General features: G+C 41.1%; 1 protein-coding gene across 7 annotated transcripts; it reads right to left on the bottom strand.

Moving 5' to 3' along the window:
* Window positions 1-700: 700 nt before the first annotated feature.
* On the bottom strand, window positions 701-18,756 carry LOC106566364 (nuclear transcription factor Y subunit alpha). 7 transcript variants are annotated; one of them, XM_014134302.3, is made up of 11 exons: window positions 18,115-18,547; window positions 17,842-17,926; window positions 17,535-17,634; window positions 17,107-17,190; window positions 15,952-16,098; window positions 15,584-15,760; window positions 12,186-12,339; window positions 11,851-12,005; window positions 9,799-9,972; window positions 5,372-5,482; window positions 701-2,055 (listed from the first exon to the last, which is right to left on the bottom strand). In XM_014134302.3, exons 3-11 carry the CDS (start codon window positions 17,610-17,612, stop codon window positions 1,990-1,992), a joined length of 1,146 nt encoding a protein of 381 aa, XP_013989777.2. In that variant the 5' UTR covers window positions 17,613-17,634; window positions 17,842-17,926; window positions 18,115-18,547; the 3' UTR covers window positions 701-1,989. The 7 variants fall into 7 exon arrangements, with proteins under 7 accessions (XP_013989777.2, XP_013989779.2, XP_013989778.2 ...); XM_014134304.3 differs by having other exon boundaries at window positions 18,301-18,547; XM_014134303.3 differs by lacking the exons at window positions 17,842-17,926; window positions 18,115-18,547 and adding an exon at window positions 18,607-18,756.
* Between the last annotated feature and the right edge of the window lie 1,150 nt (window positions 18,757-19,906).

Below are 19,906 nucleotides of genomic sequence, written 5' to 3'. Positions count from 1 at the left end.
TGCAAAGAAAGTCCTAGTTAAGCTGCAGCTGGCCCAGAACAGTGGCATGTTTTGCTCTTCATTGTAATCAGAGGGTTAATATTAATACTATACATGTCAGTCTCTCTTGGCTAAGAGTTGAGGAGAGACTGACTGCATCACTTCTTGTTTTATAAGATACAATGATTTGGAAATTCCAAATTGTTGCATGTTCCACTTACACACAGCACTGACACACCCACTTGCCACACCAGACATGCCACCAGGGGCCTTTTCACAGTCCCCAGGTCCAGAACAAATTCAAGGAAACATACAGTATTATACAGAGCCATGAGTGCATGGAACTCCCTTCCATCCTATATACCGCCAGTGAACCAATTTGTAAGTCGCTCTGGATAAGAGCGTCTGCTAAATGACTTAAATGTAAATGTAAACAGCAAACCTGGTTTCAAAAAACACAATGTGACCTATTTGTTGTGTGTATGTACTGACATATATGTGAAACTGATAGATGCATGCACACACACACACTACATTTTAATGTTTTTAAAATATTTTGTCTGTAATATCTTTTTCGTTATTTGTCAGACCCCAGTATGACAAGCTGTTGCCATTGGCATCGGCTAATGGGGATCCGAATAAATAAAAAAATATGAACACACACACACCCCCACACACCCTAGAAATACAATCAATAAAACACCCAGAAGTAGAAAAAAAACAAAGTGAACCTAATACAATTTAATTCACAGATTGTTACACAAGAGTTCACAGTCAAACAATGTTGTAAATCACAAAAAATAAAATGTATTGTCCTTCAGAATCAGAAGAATATAAAAAGTACTTTTCAAATAAAGATCCCCATAGAGCTAAACAGACAAAGTACATGGGTAATCAGACATCAATGCAACATACATGTGCTGTCTATCTCACAACAAACATCTAGTTTTTATCATGAAGAAGGTTGTATAAAATACATTCCCTGTACAAACAACTGGGGACTGGATATTGAAAACCCTTCTGAAAAGTAGTGTTGGGGTCAACTCCATTTCAATTCAGGAAGTAAACTGAAATTCCAATTGTCCTCTATGTTTTTCTACGAGAAGTGCTTCCAAAAACATTCTAACAAATATCCATTTTCATTTAGTATGTCAATATCTGAGTTGAGAATTCCTATGGACCAAGGCTTCTATCTTGTTTCAACAAAAAAGATACATACAGGGCAAAAATAACTACCATCGTTTTGACTCCTACAGCTGAATTTGTAAACAGTCTTTGCTTCAGTAAAATACACCAAAAAAATAAGCTCCTGTAAGACCAACGAAATGTATTCTGCAACTAACTACCATCAGTTATGACTGCTTTAGCAAACATGAAGTCATCGACCAGGGTTTTATGAAGGTAAAACATCTCATAGTTGTAACCTTAGTATTGGTTTCCAGGACACAGCACAACAGTTCCAGTAAAAGGTCAAGGGTTAAAGTTCATTCATAGCGACTCATCATGGAGAAATCCCAGTCATAGAATACCGGCAGAGCCTTATATGGGCGAGGGGTAAGGTTGGGCAGTATCAAGATTTTCATAATGTCACACCGTTTCTGTACCATATCGGGTATTACTGGAAATGCACATAAGGGGAGCTATTAATATATAATTACACAATAAACAATTTAGGCAAGAAGGTTGAGGGTTCTTGATCCAGGATGGGATTGACTGTCTTTGCAGTAACCAAGAAGCTTGATCTTGACATCTAGCCACTTAGCGAGCAAGTTAGCAAACCAAATGCATAGCTGGAGCCCTGACCAGGATATCATTTATTTGACACATTTTAGATTTCTAAGCAGTGGTGTAGCACGCACACCCGAACAAAAATATTATTATATATATATTTTTTAACTGTATTGAAAATCATACTGTCGGTATTTGGAAATACCCTGGTATACGGTATATCGGCCAAGCCTAGCGAGAGGTGTGTATATACGGAGGAAGACATTGTCGGGGTGTAGAATGCTACGAAACACGGACCATCTGGGCTACAGAGTCTTCTGCTGCCTGGGCGGCCAGCTCTGCCTGTTGCTACGGAGAGAGAGAGAGAGAGAGAGAGAGAGAGAGAGAGAGAGAGAGAGAGAGAGAGAGAGAGAGAGAGAGAGAGAGAGAGAGAGAGAGGTGTAGGATACCAGTCAACACATGCAACCAAAAACATGTCGCTAGTTAACCTGTTAGGGCTAGGGGGCAGTATTTGCACGGCTGGATAAAAAAATTTACCCGATTTAATCTGGTTACTAATCCTACCCAGTAACTAGAATATGCATATACTTATTATATATGGATAGAAAACACCCTAAAGTTTCTAAAACTGTTTGAATGGTGTCTGTGAGTATAACAGAACTCATTTGGCAGGCAAAACCCTGAGACATTTTCTGACAGGAAGTGGATACCTGATGTGTTGTATTACCTTTAAACCTATGCCATTGAAAAACACAGGGGCTGAGGAATATTTTGGCACTTCCTATTGCTTCCACTAGATGTCACCAGCCTTTACAAAGTGTTTTGAGTCTTCTGGAGGGAGATCTGACCGAACAAGAGCCATGGAACGATGATGGCCCATTAGACACCTGGCGCGCGAGTTCATGTTGGGTACCCTCGTTCCAATACGTTATAAAAGAGAATGCATTCGTCCACCTTGAATATTATTCATGTTCTGGTTAAAAAAGGCCCTAATGATTTATGCTATACAACGTTTGACATGTTTGAACGAACGTAAATATATTTTTTCCCCTCGTTCATGAAGTGAAGTCCGGCGGGCTTAGATCATGTGCTAACAAGACGGAGACTTTTGGACATAAATGATGAGCTTTTTTGAACAAAACTACATTCGTTATGGACCTGTGATACCTGGAAGTGACATCTGATGAAGAGAATCAAAGGTAATGGATTATTTACATAGTATTTTCGATTTTAGATCTCCCCAACATGGCGGCTAGTCTGTATCGCAACGCGTATTTTTCTGGGCGCAGTGCTCAGATTATTGCAAAGTGTGATTTCCCAGTAAGGTTATTTTTAAATCTGGCAAGTTGATTGCGTTCAAGAGATGTAAATCTATAATTCTTTAAATGACAATATAATATTTTACCAATGTTTTCTAATTTTAATTATTTAATTTGTGGTGCTGACTTGAATGCCGGTTATTGGAGGGAAACGATTTCCTGAACATCAACGCCACAGTAAAACGCTGTTTTTGGATATAAATATGAACTTGATAGAACTAAAAATGCATGCATTGTCTAACACAATGTCCTAGGAGTGTCATCTGTTGGAGATTGTAAAAGGTTAGTGCATAATTTTAGCTGATTTTATGGTTTTGGTGACGCCTGTCTTTGAATTGGCACAACATTACACACAACTCTTGTAAATGTACTGTCCTAACATACTCTAAATTTATGCTTTCGCCGTAAAACCTTTTTGAAATCGTAAAACGTGGTTAGATTAAGGAGATGTTTATCTTTCAAAGGGTGTAAAATAGTTATATGTTTGAAAAATTTGAATTTTGACATTTATTTGGATTCAAATTTGCCGCTCTTGAAATGCACCTGCTGTTGATGGAGTGCACCACGGCACCACCTAGCCCATAGAGGTTAATGTCTATACACCCATTACACAGTCATCAATGCCTCAAAATTTCATCTCAAAAGGGAATACATTTGATTTGTTTCGTTTTTTACTGATCTACACAACCTACTCCACATTTTCAAAGTAAAAAAATACAAATAAAAAAAAAGTTTGACTTTTTATTTATTTATAAAACCATTAAAAGCTTTCTTCGTAGCATATGTCTTCACAGCCCAAAGTTAATACCTGGTGGAATCCCCTTTGGTCGCCATCACAGCTGTAGAATCATTTTGAATAAGATTCCACCTACAGTGTCTTCAGAAAGTATTCGCACCCCAAGATTTTCTACATTTTGTTATGTTACAGCCTGAACTTAAAATTGATCAAATTAAGATTTTTTTTATTCACTAGCCTACACAAAATACACCATAATGTTAAAGTGGAATTATGTTTATTGAAATGTTTACAAATTACACTGAACAAAAGGTATAAACGGAATATGTAAAAGTGTTGGTCCCATGATCTGAAATAAATACCACGCTTTATTTCTCTCAAAATTTGGCAACAAATTTGTTTACGTCGCTGTTAGTGAGCATTTCTCCTTTGCCAAGTTAATCCATCCAACTGACATGTGTGACATCAAGAAGCTGATTAAACAGCATGAGGCCACTCTAAAATGTGCACTTTTGTCACACAAAACAATGCCACAGATGTCTCAAGTTGTGAGGGAAATGCAATTGGCATGCTGACTGCAGCCCTATTTTAACAGCAAAGTATAACAGTAACTGTATTAGGTTGCACATCAAAATATTTTGAATCATAACATTTTAGATGAAACTTATTGAATACCTTTTCAGTAGTCTAATACACCTCTTAAAGCTGCAATATGTAACACTTTTTAACATAATACTTTGTTTTCAGGACAAAACCTTTTTTAAAGAAGCGGTAGATCTGTTCTATGTGCTATGTTTCTATGCTTCCCGTTCTTAAATTTATTTTTTGAACACCAGTTTCAAACAGCTGAAAATAGAATATTTTTGGTTATGGAAAATATATTTTACAGCGGTTTAGATGGTACACTGATTCTCTACAGTATATTTGCTTTTTTTTGTCACAAACTGAAATTAGGCAAACTATTCAAATTTTTGCAAACAGGAAATAGCGGAATGATGTCTGTATAGTGGCACCTTTAATAAAGCACTGAATTTTGCAGGGATTTTTGTGATGCTTGAATTTGCTGTGGCTATTATGACATTTTGCATGGCAATATGCAACGATTTTGTTGAATTTGTTGTGAAAATTGACATGTGGCTTGATTGAACCATGACTTGATTCCGGTTGTGATACAGCCCGGAATCTAACCAGGGTCTGTAGTGACGCCTCTAGTACTGCGATGCAGTGCCTTAGACCACTGCACCTCTCGGGAGCAGTGATTGGTCAAATTAACAAGCCCTTGCATAATATAAGGGGAATTTGTGATTTTCCTAAAAATTGCAATCGCAGAATCCTGGAGGGACTGGAATGACACTGAATTTGTTTCTATTGTGACGCTAAGTCATGGGCTAGTGCCACCAACTAAAAAACGTATTGGCACCAGTGAATTGTTGTCTGTATCCCTGGGTTTATGTGTATTGTATATAGCCTGAAGAACTTAGTAAGGACTCTTCACTTCAAATTATATAATGGTGGTTATGGGGAGGAGGCAGATTGAGGCAGCCAGTAGGAGCTCTAACAATCCCCTCCTCAATTTCTGCTTTTGGTTCCCCCTCTCCAGCTCTCCTACCTGGGCCAGGGCCAGGGCCATCTCCTCCCTCTCCTTGGGAGAAAAGAAGCGTCCTCCGTCTCCCCTCTTGCGCTGCATGGCGTGGCGGTGACGGGACTCATGCAGATATTTCTGTCAGATAGATAGATAGATAGGGAGAGAGAGAGAGAGAGAGAGAGAGGTGTTAGTCACTAAAAACTAGGGTTGTAACGGTTCACCAAACCCACAGTTCGGTACGTATTGCGGTTTTAGAGTCACGGTTCAGTTTCAGTACAGCGGGGAAAATAAATGCCATTCACAATGTTCCTTGCATTGTCTGTTGTTACCGGATTGCTATTTTGGGCCTCTCAAGTTTCCACTATGATGCTGTGTTCGTAACCATGCGGGGGGTGGGAATTTACCATAAAGTCATAAATACAAGTTGAATTCATGTGATTTTAACTCGTTGAGGAACACTGATTGGCTAATAAACTAAAAGTACAGCTATCATGCTTGTAAACAAATTGTAGAGTTCAAAAACTCCATTTATAGATTGGTTTTTATAAATACTGTTTTGTTGTTGCATTTAACTGCCAACAATGCTGTTATAGAGGCCATTTTCTTAGTAGGTGACATCAGAGGTCCCCATATGTGAGAAGTGGGTGCTCAGGATGATAGTCAGTTTCCCACTAGAGTTGCAGTGATGAGACAAGATTGAAATTGGGAAGAGAGGGAGGGTAAAAAATAATAACAATAAAAAAAAAAAAACAGTAGCATTAATAAATAAAAGGGCATTATCATAATTTTTTTACAATTTCGCAGTATTATTCCAACCAAACAGTGTAGAAATATATACAAAACATAGGCAAATCATGTTTTTGACTGCACTGGGCCTTTAAGTAAGCGCAACACTGGGTGCATCGCCAATTCATTGAAAACTTCGGCTTTGGTTTGCTTATATAGAGCGGGTACTATTTATTTTCTGAAATGGGTGCAAGAGGGAAGCTAGTAACGTGGTTCGAGGCCTTTCACAAGGTGCTGAAACCCCCTATTCACAACCACTGAGAATTGGCGCAAATAAAAAATATAAAACACAATAGCTTTAGCAACACGTTGCTAAGAAAAGACAAACTAACAGATGGTAGTTTGCAGACAGTAAGATACACGTACAGTAAGAGATAATCAACGAGGGGCTGCGCGTCCCACAACACGTTAGCGGACTGGAACTGACCTTCCACGGAGTTGCATTCTTTTCCAGAAAACCGCATAGAGCCCAGGGTTGATTATGCCTTTTATACAATGGCTATAATTTAACACATTTAACGCAAAAAATAAAAATAAAAACGTGATCAACATCCACTGAAGTAGCTAGCAAGTTTACTAGTTAGCTACAGTAGTTGCCTTGGTAACCAAACAGACTTGCTAGTTTAGCTAACCAAACCATCAGTCCTATAGCTTGCTATTATGAAAATCGAATTCAACATGCCAATAATGTTTTCAATTTGACGTCTGCTTTCAAAAGCAGCTTAAACATAGTTCATTCTTACATGTCCACATCGCCATTGAATTCTACCGTGCAAATATACTGTGGGTTATAGGGAAATAATACACGCTCTAGAATGTCCTTCAAGCCAATGGTATAATTCAGTGACAATTATCACTCAGACAACGAGTTACCAACATATTCAAATAACGATTGAAACATTTGAATTAAAACATTATTTTGTATTAATTTATTCATAATATTTCATCCTTTCACGAGATATAGTCCCAACACAAATGTAGGGTTGCTACCCAAGCCGTTTTCCAGATAAGTGACCCAGTCGTTATGTCTATTTGTTCTACATCTATGGACGCGACCAGTCTTTCCTTCTCATTGTTCCGTTGCCATGGTGGCCGGCAACGTTTTTATCCCTTGTTTGGTAGCTAGCCAACTTCGGCTAACACATTCACGACAAACCAGAATAACAGCAAAGTAGCTGCGAATAATAAAAAAAAAAATAGAACAAAACCCGAGAGGCTTGGAAGGCCATTACATTTCTTGACAATTATAAATATAGTTTGTTTAAGCTGTTTTCTAGTGATTTGTTTGGTATACATCCATAACAATGTGCCATTTCACCTTGCATTGAACATTTGCTCTCACCAGGCCACTCACTGTTCAGAAGAAATATCCAACTACACAGCTAACACAAGAACTTCAAACTAAAGCTGGAAAGACAGCAAACTAGCTGCATTTCGTGTTTTTCTATAAACATTTCTTCGTATATAGCCATACAAATTATGCTGATTCATGATTTCGACTGCCTGAGAAAATCTGCCAGCATGTCTGTCTCTTCCCAACATGTTCATTACCATGGGACAGCTGGAGATTGAAATTCAATATTGAAACAATGTTGCAAATGTCAGAGAGGCAGACAGCAAGGTTATTACAGATCTCTGCTGTTGAAAACCAAATGTTAGTCTAAAAGAAATGTGAGATAATGTCTAGATGCTTTTTATAGTGGAGATCAAGTTTATAAATTGCCTGGCTGGGCTGATGAGACAGTGGATTGAGCAGTCAGATGGAACAGAGTAAATAGGCATTTTCAATGTCATAGATTTAGCAGGTACCCCGGTACCGGTGCCCCCTGTATATAACCTCATTATTGTTATTCTTATTGTGTTACTTTTTTATTATGACTTTTTATTTTTGTCTACTTGGTAAATATTTTGTTAACTCTTCTTGAACTGCACTGTTGGTTAAGGGCTTGTAAGTAAGCATTTCACGGTAAAGTCTACACTTGTTGTATTCGGTGCATGTGACAAATAAAGTTTGATTTGATAACTTGTGGAATAGACACCGGCTGGAATGCGATTTTAAACAATCAGCATCCAGGATTAGACTCATCCTGAATGCTGATTGGCTGACAGCCGTGGTATATCAGACCGTATAACAAAACATTTATTTTTACTGCAATAATAACATTGGTAACCCGTTTATAATAGCAATAAGGCACCTCAGGGGTTTGTGGTATATGACCAATATACCACAGGTTGGGGCTGTGTCCAGGGACTCCGCAATACGTTGTGCCTAAGAACAGCCCTTAGCCATGGTATATTGGCCATATACCACAAACCCCCGAGGTATCTTATTGCTTAAATCGTGTATAGAATGCTTGTGGAAAGCAGCATGTCACCAACATTGTTGCATCCATCTAACCATGCAGTGAACAGCAAGAAAGTGCTTGTGAATCCGTCGTTGAACAACTGCTCTCTCCTTGAGTGATAGGGCTTGGTATTGTTAGCGGCATGCAGGAGGAGAGGGAGAGAGATGCCTCAAGTAAGCAAAAGGGGTAAACTATTAAAACTGACATTATATGCGCCGAAGTTGTGTATCACATTTAACAAACCAAACATTGAAATAGAGTTATAGAATGTAAAGTAAAAACTCAAACCAATCCATGCATCAATACCGGTATATAGTAAAATACTGTGTACGACACAGCCCTATTTTGGCCCGGTCAAGGGTCTGCTTGAATGCTGAGGAATGTGTTGTTGTTTCTTTACGTTTCTGTCTTGCTCCAATATATTGATGTGATGTCAGCATAAATGTGTCAACATATTTGAGGTGTTTGGCAGCCGCATAGGCTATACTCGTTGAGCAATGTAGACATACACTCTCTGTCCGTCACCGTTGTAATCTGCTGGGAAGCCTAAATGTTACCAAACTGGAGATTTAAACAATAGAGAATCCTCCTGGTTTATCAACCCCACCACTCACCATTGTACATTTACATTTTAGTCATTTAGCAGACGCTCTTATCCAGAGCGACTTACAGTAGTGAATGCATACATTTCATACATTTAATTTCATGCATTTTTTATTTTTTTGTACTGGCCCCCCGTGGGAATCAAACCCACAACCCTGGCGTTGCACACACCATGCTGGCGTTGCAAACACCATGCTCTACCAACTGAGCCACAGGGATTCCATCGTACAGAACTAGTTCCCGGCTGCGCCTCACAAAAAGGACATTTTATACATTCTATTACAACGTGTGATTGGCTGTAGTTGTTTTAACAGAATAGCCTGAAATGATTTTCAGCTCAGATTTACTCGGAATGGGCCTAAAAAAAAATTTTTTTTTCCCCATGTATTCATTCGGGCTCACAGGAGGTCCCGTACAAATCGTTTATGTATGAATACGTGTACGGTTATACCCCTAACCACAACTAATTTGAACAATCTGGGAGGTAAAGTTGTTAAAGTATTAAATAATTTAGCTGTATAGCCCTACTAACAACACTAAGATATGTTCTCAGTCCAGCAGCAGCAGGACATTATCAATTCCCATTCTCCATAGTGACAGCCCTTCAGAAAGACAGAGGCTAAGCTAATCACCCTCCACTCCTTGGGGATCTTGCCCGCTTCCTCTAGCTCGGCTCGGGCCTGTCGTCACACACTAACCCTAACCCAGGCTACTCACCCTCCTCTCCTTGGGGATCTTGCCCTCTGCCTCCAGCTTGGCGCGGGCCTGTCTTCTCTTCAGGATGCGATGGTACTGTTTAGCGTTGACGTACAGAGGTTCCTCCTCTAACATCTCAGCCCCAGGTAGAGGGATACGCTGCATAGCAGGAACCGCACCCCCACTAGGCATCATCTAGCAGGGAGAGAGAAAAATAGACATACTAGTTAGAGCCTCTGGAAAAGAGGAGAGAAGGATAGAGAGAGTGGGGGGGAGAACGAGAGACACTGCATAGACTATCTGACTAACAAATACACTGATCGCTGTGTGTGTGTGTTTGGGTCTGACCGAGGCTAATTTGCAACAATTATTTCTGATCAAACACCCCATACCACAGAGGTAAACTATTGTGTAATATTTAATTATATGACCTCACTGAGTCTAGGTACTAAACCACTACAGTCTCTGTACTAACCAGGTACTAACCCACTACAGCCTCTATACTAACCAGATACTAACCCACTACAGCCTCTATACTAACCAGGTACTAACCCACTACAGGCTCTGTAATAACCAGGTACTAACCCACTACAGGCTCTGTAATAACCAGGTACTAACCCACTACAGGCTCTGTAATAACCAGGTACTAACCCACTACAGGCTCTGTAATAACCAGGTACTAACCCACTACAGGCTCTGTAATAACCAGGTACTAACCCACTACAGGCTCTGTAATAACCAGGTACTAACCCACTACAGGCTCTGTAATAACCAGGTACTAACCCACTACAGGCTCTGTAATAACCAGGTACTAACCCACTACAGGCTCTGTAATAACCAGGTACTAACCCACTACAGCCTCTGTACTAACCAGGTACTAACCCACTACAGCCTCTGTAATAACCAGGTACTAACCCACTACAGGCTCTGTAATAACCAGGTACTAACCCACTACAGGCTCTGTAATAACCAGGTACTAACCCACTACAGGCTCTGTAATAACCAGGTACTAACCCACTACAGGCTCTGTAATAACCAGGTACTAACCCACTACAGGCTCTGTAATAACCAGGTACTAACCCACTACAGGCTCTATACTAACCAGGTAGTAACCCACTACAGCCTCTGTAATAACCAGGTACTAACCCACTACAGACTCTGTAATAACCAGGTACTAACCCACTACAGGCTCTGTAATAACCAGGTACTAACCCACTACAGGCTCTGTAATAACCAGGTAGTAACCCACTACAGGCTCTGTAATAACCAGGTACTAACCCACTACAGCCTCTGTAATAACCAGGTACTAACCCACTACAGCCTCTGTAATAACCAGGTACTAACCCACTACAGGCTCTGTAATAACCAGGTACTAACCCACTACAGCCTCTGTAATAACCAGGTACTAACCCACTACAGGCTCTGTAATAACCAGGTAGTAACCCACTACAGGCTCTGTAATAACCAGGTACTAACCCACTACAGGCTCTGTAATAACCAGGTACTAACCCACTACAGGCTCTGTAATAACCAGGTACTAACCCACTACAGGCTCTGTAATAACCAGGTACTAACCCACTACAGGCTCTGTAATAACCAGGTAGTAACCCACTACAGGCTCTGTAATAACCAGGTACTAACCCACTACAGGCTCTGTAATAACCAGGTACTAACCCACTACAGCCTCTGTAATAACCAGGTACTAACCCACTACAGCCTCTGTAATAACCAGGTACTAACCCACTACAGGCTCTGTAATAACCAGGTACTAACCCACTACAGGCTCTGTAATAACCAGGTACTAACCCACTACAGGCTCTGTAATAACCAGGTACTAACACACTACAGCCTCTGTAATAACCAGGTACTAACACACTACAGCCTCTGTAATAACCAGGTAGTAACCCACTACAGGCTCTGTAATAACCAGGTACTAACCCACTACAGCCTCTGTAATAACCAGGTACTAACACACTACAGGCTCTATACTAACCAGGTACTAACACACCGTGCCCCAACCCCCTCAGTGATCTAGGTAATAAGATATCTGGGTATCTCTGGTTGGGGCCTTACCATGACCATGCCACCAGCGTTCATCATGTTGCCTGAGACTGGCAGGGTGACGGTCACAGTGCCCTGCTGTCCACTGTTGGTAGTGGTGGTGTTGGCACCCCCTGTCTGTACCATTTGGGCCCCCGCCAGGCTGCCTGCTGGGATTGTGATCATTCCTGGGGAGAAAAGGCCTTCTTAACCACCACCTTCCACATTTTATTTGTTTGTGTGTGTGTGTGTGTGTGTGTGTGTGTGTGTGTGTGTGTGTGTGTGTGGTGTGTGTGTGTGTGTGTTGGCAAGTGTGCGTCCAAGCATGTCGGTGTGTGTGTGTGTGTGTGGCCATACTGTAAACATACCCTGTTGCAGGACGGTGCCATCTGAGTTGACTGGCTGGTAGACGATGGTCTGTCCATCAGCCGTCTGCGCAAGCTGCTGGCCCTGCTGCAACTGAATCTGCTGGCCCTGCTGCAACTGGATCTGCTGGCCCTGCTGCAACTGGATCTGCTGGCCCTATAGGAGCACACAGGACTAGGTTATAGAGAGTATGGCGACAAGTAAAGTAAGTAGCCTTGCATGAGCCTTGGCTTGTGCGAGCCACAACGGCTCATAGGAGCAGGAGCATATATTTTGTTTATGTAGCGTGAGGCAGCTTGATGTATCAGTACAGGGACAGGACACTAGTCTATCGCAGGCGCTTACCCCTGATCTATCTCCTTAATGCTATAAAATATAATAAAAAATCTAAATACAATGTTAATGGTCGCGTAGACATATTTTGCAGATGTTTTCGTGGGAGTAGCTAAATGCTTGTGTTCCCAGCTCCAACAGTGCAGTAATATCTAACTAAATGCTTGTGTTCCCAGCTCCAACAGTGCAGTAATATCTAACTAAATGCTTGTGTTCCTAGCTCCAACAGTGCAGTAATATCTAATTAAATGCTTGTGTTCCCAGCTCCAACAGTAATATCTAACTAAATGCTTGTGTTCCTAGCTCCAACAGTGCAGTAATATCTAACTAAATGCTTGTGTTCCTAGCTCCAACAGTAATATCTAACTAAATGCTTGTGTTCCTAGCTCCAACAGTGCAGTAATACCTAACTAAATGCTTGTGTTCCTAGCTCCAACAGTGCAGTAATACCTAACAATACGCAAATCCCAAAAATAAATAGAAAGGAATTAAGAAATATAGAATATAATAATATATATATAATAATATATATATATATATAGTCCACGGTATGTATGTATGTATGTATGTATGTATGTATGTATGTATGTATGTATGTATGTATGTATGTATGTATGTAAAAATCCTATCTATCAGACTGAACCAACAAGGGGGATTTTGCCCTTTGAAAGGTATATACAGTGGCAAGAAAAAGTATTTCAACCCTTTGGAATTACCTGGATTTCTGTATAAATTGGTCATCAAATTTGACAACAATAGACAAATACAGTGTGCTTAAACTAATAACACACAAATTGTTGTATTTTTCTTGTCTATATTGAATACATAATTTAAACATTCACAGTGTAGGTTGAAAAAAGTATATGAACACCTAGGCTAATGACTTCTCCAAAAGCTAATTGGAGTCAGGAGTCAGCTAACCTGGATTCCAATCAATGAGACGAGATTGGACATGTTGGTTAGAGCTGCCCTGCCCCATAAAAAAAAATATATATATATATAAAAAAAAAAAAATCACCAAATTTGAGTTTGCTATTCATAAGAAGCATTGCCTGATGTGAACCATGCCTCAAACAAAAGAGATCTCAGAAGACCTAAGATTAAGAATTGTTGACTTTCATAAAGCTGGAAAGGGTTACAAAAGTATCTCTAAAAGCCTTGATGTTCATCAGTCCACAGTAAGACAAATTGTCTATAAATGGAGAAAGTTCAGCACTGTTGCTACTCTCCCTAGGAGTGGCTGTCCTGCAAAGATGACTGCAAGAGCACAGCGCAGAATGCTCAATGAGGTTAAGAAGGATCCTAGAGTGTCAGCTAAAGACTTACAGAAATATCTGGAACATGCTAACATCTCTGTTGAGGAAGGAACACACAACACTATGTGTGGAGATAAAAAGGCACAGCACATCAACATCAAAATCTCATCCCAAATGTAAAGTATGGTGGGGGGAGCATCATGGTTTGGGGCTGCTTTGCTGCCTCAGGGCCAGGACAGCTTGCTATCATCGACGGGAAAATTAATTCAAGTTTATCAAAACATTTGCAGTAGAATGTAAGGCTATCTGTCCGCAATTTTCAATTGTTTTATTTATTTAACCTTTATTTAAGTAGGCAAGTCAGTTAAGAACAAATTCTTATTTACAATGACGGCCTAGGAACAGTGGGTTAACTGCCTTGTTCAGGGGCAGAACAACAGATTTTTACCTTGTCAGCTCGGGGATTTGATCTAGCAACCTTTCGGTTACTGGCGTAACGCTCTAACCACTAGGCTACCTGCTGAATTGATATTCAACAGAAGTTGAGTGATGCAACAGGACAATGACCCAAAACACAGAAGTAAATCCAAGGGTTCACAGTTTGTCCACCCTGCACTGTGAATGTTTACACGGTGTGTTCAATAGACATAAAAACATATATTTGTGTTATTAGTTTAAGTAGACTGTGTTTGTCTATTGTTGTGACTTAGATGAAGATAAGATCACATTTTATGATAAATTTATGCAGAAATCCTGGTCCAAAGGGTTCAAATACTTTTTCTTGCCACTGTACACACACACACACACACACACACACACACACACACACACACACAGTGGCCAGTTTATTAGGTACACATCTAGTACCGGGTCCAACCCCCGTTGCATACAGAACAGCCTGAATTCTTCAGGGCATGGAAATATTACTCAATTTGTATCAAGGTACCTAACGTGTGCCAATGAAACGTTCCCCACACCATTACACCACCGCCACCAGCCTATACCGTTGACACCAGGCAGGATGGGGCCATGGACTCATGCTGCTTACACCAAATCCTGACTGTCATCAAACAGGACGCCACAGGATCCGGGATTTGTCAGACCAGGAGATGTTTTTCCACTCCTCATTTGTCCAGCGTTGGTGATGGCGAGCCCAACTGGACCTGCCTCTTCTTGTTTTGTAGCTGATAGGAGTGGAACCCGGTGTGGTCGTCTGCTGGAATAGCCCGTCACTGACAAGGACCGACCAGTTGTGCGTTCCGATATTTCCCCCGTTAACTTGCACGATTCTTGCCATTCTCCTTCGACCTCTCATCAACGTGCTGTTTTCACCCACAGGACTGGCGCTGACTGTTTTTTTTGTTTGTCGCCACATTCTTGGTAAACCCTAGACACTGTCGTGCGTGAAAAGCCCAGGAGGCCAGACGTTTCTGAGATACTGGAACTGGCACGCCTGGCACTGACGATCATATCACGCTCAAAGTCTCTTAGGTCACTCGTTTTGCCCAATCTAACGGTCAACCGGAACACCGAATGTATATATTGCATAGGATTGAAGCTAAACATCTGTGGCCTTGCTGCAGCTGGATCAGTTGACCCATGAATCAGTGTAAATGAGAGATTTGAACTTACATCGTAGTTCATCATGTGGAAGTTGAACTAAAAGTATGTTTTAATTTAGACTCAAATGCTGATGGTTAGCGATGACGTCACATTGTCGCAATAGAGGAAGTGTGTCATCAGAAGTCTGTATAGGTGTATACCTCTTCAGAATGTGTGTGTGTACGTCATATATATGTGTGTGTGTGTACCTGATTCTGTCCGGCTGTGATGGCTTGTTGTGGCTGTTGGATGATGATCTGTTGGGGTTGACCCTGCTGTCCCCCTAGCTGTAACATCTGGCCGTTCTGCAGCTGGATCTGCTGTCCCCCTAGATGGATCGTCTGACCGTTCTGCAGCTGGATCTGCTGTCCACCCTGTAGCTGGATCTGACAATGAAACATAATCAGATGATAGTGTGTTCATAATATCATTCCAACTCCAGACTCTGGCTCAAATAAATATGATTCCTAGAATGGGAAAAGACTCTAAGAACACTGCACTTTGAAAGCATTCTAATTGAATTGAATAGGTTCTAGCAATTATATGTCTATGGTTTTCCTCTCATCCCATTCCTCACCTGTTGTAGTGCCTGTCCTCCAGACACAGGCACCTGCATGATGGTCTGTCCCTGTCCCCCCCCCATAGCCTGCACCATGATGGGTTGCCCTGATGATGTGATCAGCTGCCCTCCGCTCACCTGCACCACTAGGGGCTGGCCTTGGACCTGTGGGTGGGTGGGTGGGTGGGTTAAAGTTGATACATTCATTCCTAGATAATCATATACATTGAGTGTACAAATAATTAAGAATGCCTTCCTTTTCCCTTCAGAACAGACTCAATCCGTCGGGACATGGACTCTACAAGGTGTCAAAAGCGTTCCACAGGGATAAAGGCTCATGTTGACTCCAATGCTTTCTACAGTTGTGTCAAGTTGGCTGGATGTCCTTTGGGTGGTGGACCATTCTTGATACACACGGGAAACTGTTGAGCGTGAAAAACCCAGAAGCATTGCCGTTCTTGGCACAAACTGGTGCGCCTGGCACCTACTACCATACCCCGTTCAAAGCCGCTTAAATCTTTTGTCTTGCCCATTTACCCTCTGAATGGCACACATACACAATCTATTTCTCAATTGTCTCAAGGATTAAAAATCCTTCTTTAACCGTTCTCCTCCCCTTCATCTACACTGATTGAAGTGGATTTAACAAGTGACATCAATAAGGGATCATAGCTTTCACCTGCACTCACCTGGTCAGTCTATGTCATGGAAAGAGCAGGTATTCATAATATTTTGTACACTCAGTGTATACTATAACTCTGCAGTTTCATGTCACAGCCAGAGCGCTGATAAAACACCAAGCATGTCATTAAGACAGAATGTCATTCCTGTTTTAGGACATAAAATTATGAACACATGAACCAGTTGACAGTGTAAGCGGATCATAGCATGAACAATGGTGAAAAACTCTGGCAAATGGCCATAATATGATGGTCAATCCGATGTTTCAGACTGTTGCTAGTACCTTCATGGATGACTCGGACTGACTCAGTCAAACCAGTCACTGAGCTGGGGACATGCAACTCAGAGCAGCGATAGCATTCTAGAGAAGCTAGCACTGAGATGGGGCATGGTAATCATGGTAGGCATGCTGTACGCTGTGACACTAATGCAGTGCGATATAATACTGTGACCGGGTGACAATGTGACATAGGCAGACGGTCACACCACTACCTGGAGTGTCTGCACCTGCTGGCCAGAGGCCGTCAATACCGGCGCCTCGGTCTGCAGCTGCACAGCCGTCATTGTGCCCTGAGTCTGCAGACAAGGTCATGTTCATTAGGGCACGCAACTGGAAACCGTTTCAAAGCATTTTGTAGCGGAAAACAAAAAATAGCATTTCTTATTTAAAACAAGCCCCTAAATCCAGGTAGCCCCTCCCTGTTTCATTCAGTTTTCTGACGTTTAGTGCCTAATGAACACGGAACAAGGTACAGCTACAGTTAACTCATCCCAGAATTCTCAAGAGGTTGGATTTAATCATTTTATATAAATGAATTGCCTATAATGACACTTCTCAGTCTAGACTCAACAACATTGTATTGTACCTCAGTAAAGTCTGGTTGAGATTCACCAGCTCAGGTTGAACCGTTGCCACTCACCTGTTGTTGGATCTGTCCATTGGACGTCTGCACGACTATCTGCTCCCCTGTTGAGGTGGTGGCGGTGGTGTACTCCATGGTCAGTTAGTCACAGTCCTTCCTGTCATTGTCAAAATACAGAGTTTGATCAATCAAATTAGAGGCCGTGACGAATTAGGCCTACAAAGGAAAGTCCAATACAAGCTGGGATATCAAACCCAAAGGGTCACACAAGCAATAATGGTGTATGAGGTTGTTGTAGCCACATATAACAGAAAAAATACTATGATTGATTGTTGGGCATTAGCTGGACTAGCTAAACAGTCACCATTTCAGCGGACATGTGGAACACAAGCGTTCATGTGTTTTCCGGTTGTTGTTCCTCAGGATTGTAGCCCAATGTAATGATTCAGCTGAGGCGGGTACATCATCAGATATCATTCAGTTGGAGTACAAACATTTCGCTACACCCGCAATAACATCTGCTAAATATTTGTATGTGACCAATAACATTTGATACGGACAATATTTCTTGAAATTAATAAAATGGGCTACATAGTGCATCGTGTAGCAAATTAATACAAATGTTAGCTAAAGTTACATTTGTTGAAGGAAATCTTGAAGTGTGTGCTTTGTTTTCTTTGTTGTTCGCTAGCTTTACTGTTGCTAGCTACACAGCTAGCTTGAGATAAGGCACAGGTATTACATTAGGTAACTAGCTAGCTGGATAGTTGACTAGCTAGTTAGCTTAGCTAGCAAGTTAACTCAGTGGGTTGTAAATGCTCACATAAAGAACGGAAGTATGTTGAAAATGCATAAATATTTGCGTATAACATTAGCTAGCTACAAAACAGCACAGTATTTATTGGATGTATTCAAAGCTAACGTTGCATTTAGCATGCAAATCTGTCTCATTCGCCTCGGTTATGTAGCAAGGATTATGTTGTACTACAATCATACTGAAATCGTTACAGTTCAAAAACACAACGTTGATTTGCTTCAACGTTCGATTCCTGTATTTTGTAGAGTTAGTAATTTGGTTGGTCAATGACAAACCAATCCGTGCTGACAACTACCATAGGGCTTCTATTACCGTTTCTTCGCTGTCCGGTATCCCTCTGATTGGCTCCAGTACAGGGTTCCAAAGCCCAATCACCAAAGTGAGCAGACAAAATGGCGCAAATGAAACAACAGCGATGTCGAAGAGATGCATGTGATCGTTGAGGCGAAGAAAGACGAAGATGGCCGATCTACAACCCGACAGATGATGCAATTGGTTCAGTATGTAATGTCATACCTGTGGTTGTCAGTGGTGGAAAAACTACCCAATTGTCATACTTGAGTAAAAGTAAGGATACCTTAATAGAAAATGACTCAAGTGAAAGTCACCCAGTAAAATACTACTTGAGTAAAAGTCTAAAATTATTTGGTTTTAAATTTATTTAAGTATCAAAAAGTAAATGTAATTGCTAAATATTTTTATTTCTTTATTTATTTTTATTTATTTCACCTTTATTTAACCAGGTAGGCAAGTTGAGAACAAGTTCTCATTTACAATTGCGACCTGGCCAAGATAAAGCAAAGCAGTTTGACACATACAACAACACAGAGTTACACATGGAGTAAAACAAACATACAGTCAATAATATAGGTGAAAAATAAGTCTATATACAAAGTGAGCAAAAAGGGGAGTTAAGGGAGGTAAAGGCAAAAAAGGCCATGGTGGCGAAGTAAATACAATATAGCAAGTAAAACACTGGAATGATAGATTTGCAGTGGAAGAAAGTGCAAAGTAGAAATAAATAATGGGGTGCAAAGAAGCAAAATAAATAAATACAGTAGGGGAAGAGGTAGTTGTTTGGGCTAAATTATAGATGGGCTATGTACAGATGCAGTGATCTGTGAGCTGCTCTGACAGCTGGTGCTTAAAGCTAGTGAGGGAGATAAGTGTTTCCAGTTTTAGAGATTTTTGTAGTTCGTTCCAGTCATTGGTCCCGTGTGGCTCAGTTGGTAGAGCATGGTGTTTGCAACGCAAGGGTTATGGGTTCGATTCCCACGGGGTACCAGTATGGAAAAAATGTATGCATTCACTACTGTAAGTTGCTCTGGTTAACAGCGTCTGCTAAATGACAAAAATGTAGAATGTAAAAAAGAAAATTGGCAGCAGAGAACTGGAAGGAGAGGTGGCTGAAGGAGGAATTGGCTTTGGGGGTGACCAGTGAGATATACCTGCAGGAGCGCATGCTACAGGTGGGTGCTGCTATGGTGACCAGTGAGCTGAGATAAGTGGGGACTTTACCTAGCAGAGACTTGTAGATGACCTGGAGCCATTGGGTTTGGCGACGAGTATGAAGCGAGGGCCAGCCAACGAGAGCGTACAGGTCGCAATGGTG

This window comes from Salmo salar, chromosome 13 (assembly GCF_965601325.2).
Source record: "Salmo salar chromosome 13, fSalSal1, whole genome shotgun sequence".
In the NCBI taxonomy this organism is placed as follows: domain Eukaryota; kingdom Metazoa; phylum Chordata; class Actinopteri; order Salmoniformes; family Salmonidae; genus Salmo; species Salmo salar.
The sequence above is the reverse complement of the archived record's forward strand: the minus strand, read 5'-3'. Positions and strand labels throughout refer to the sequence as shown.

Coding starts and splice junctions, on each gene's coding strand:
- LOC106566364 (XM_014134303.3), bottom strand. CDS start 17,612: ATGGAGTACACCACCGCCACCACCTCAACAGGGGAGCAGATAGTCGTG. Junction 15,761..15,951: donor GAGGACAGGCACTACAACAG/GTGAGGAATGGG, acceptor TTTCATTGTCAG/ATCCAGCTACAGGGTGGACA. Junction 2,056..5,371: donor TGGCCCTGGCCCTGGCCCAG/GTAGGAGAGCTG, acceptor CTCTCTCCGTAG/CAACAGGCAGAGCTGGCCGC.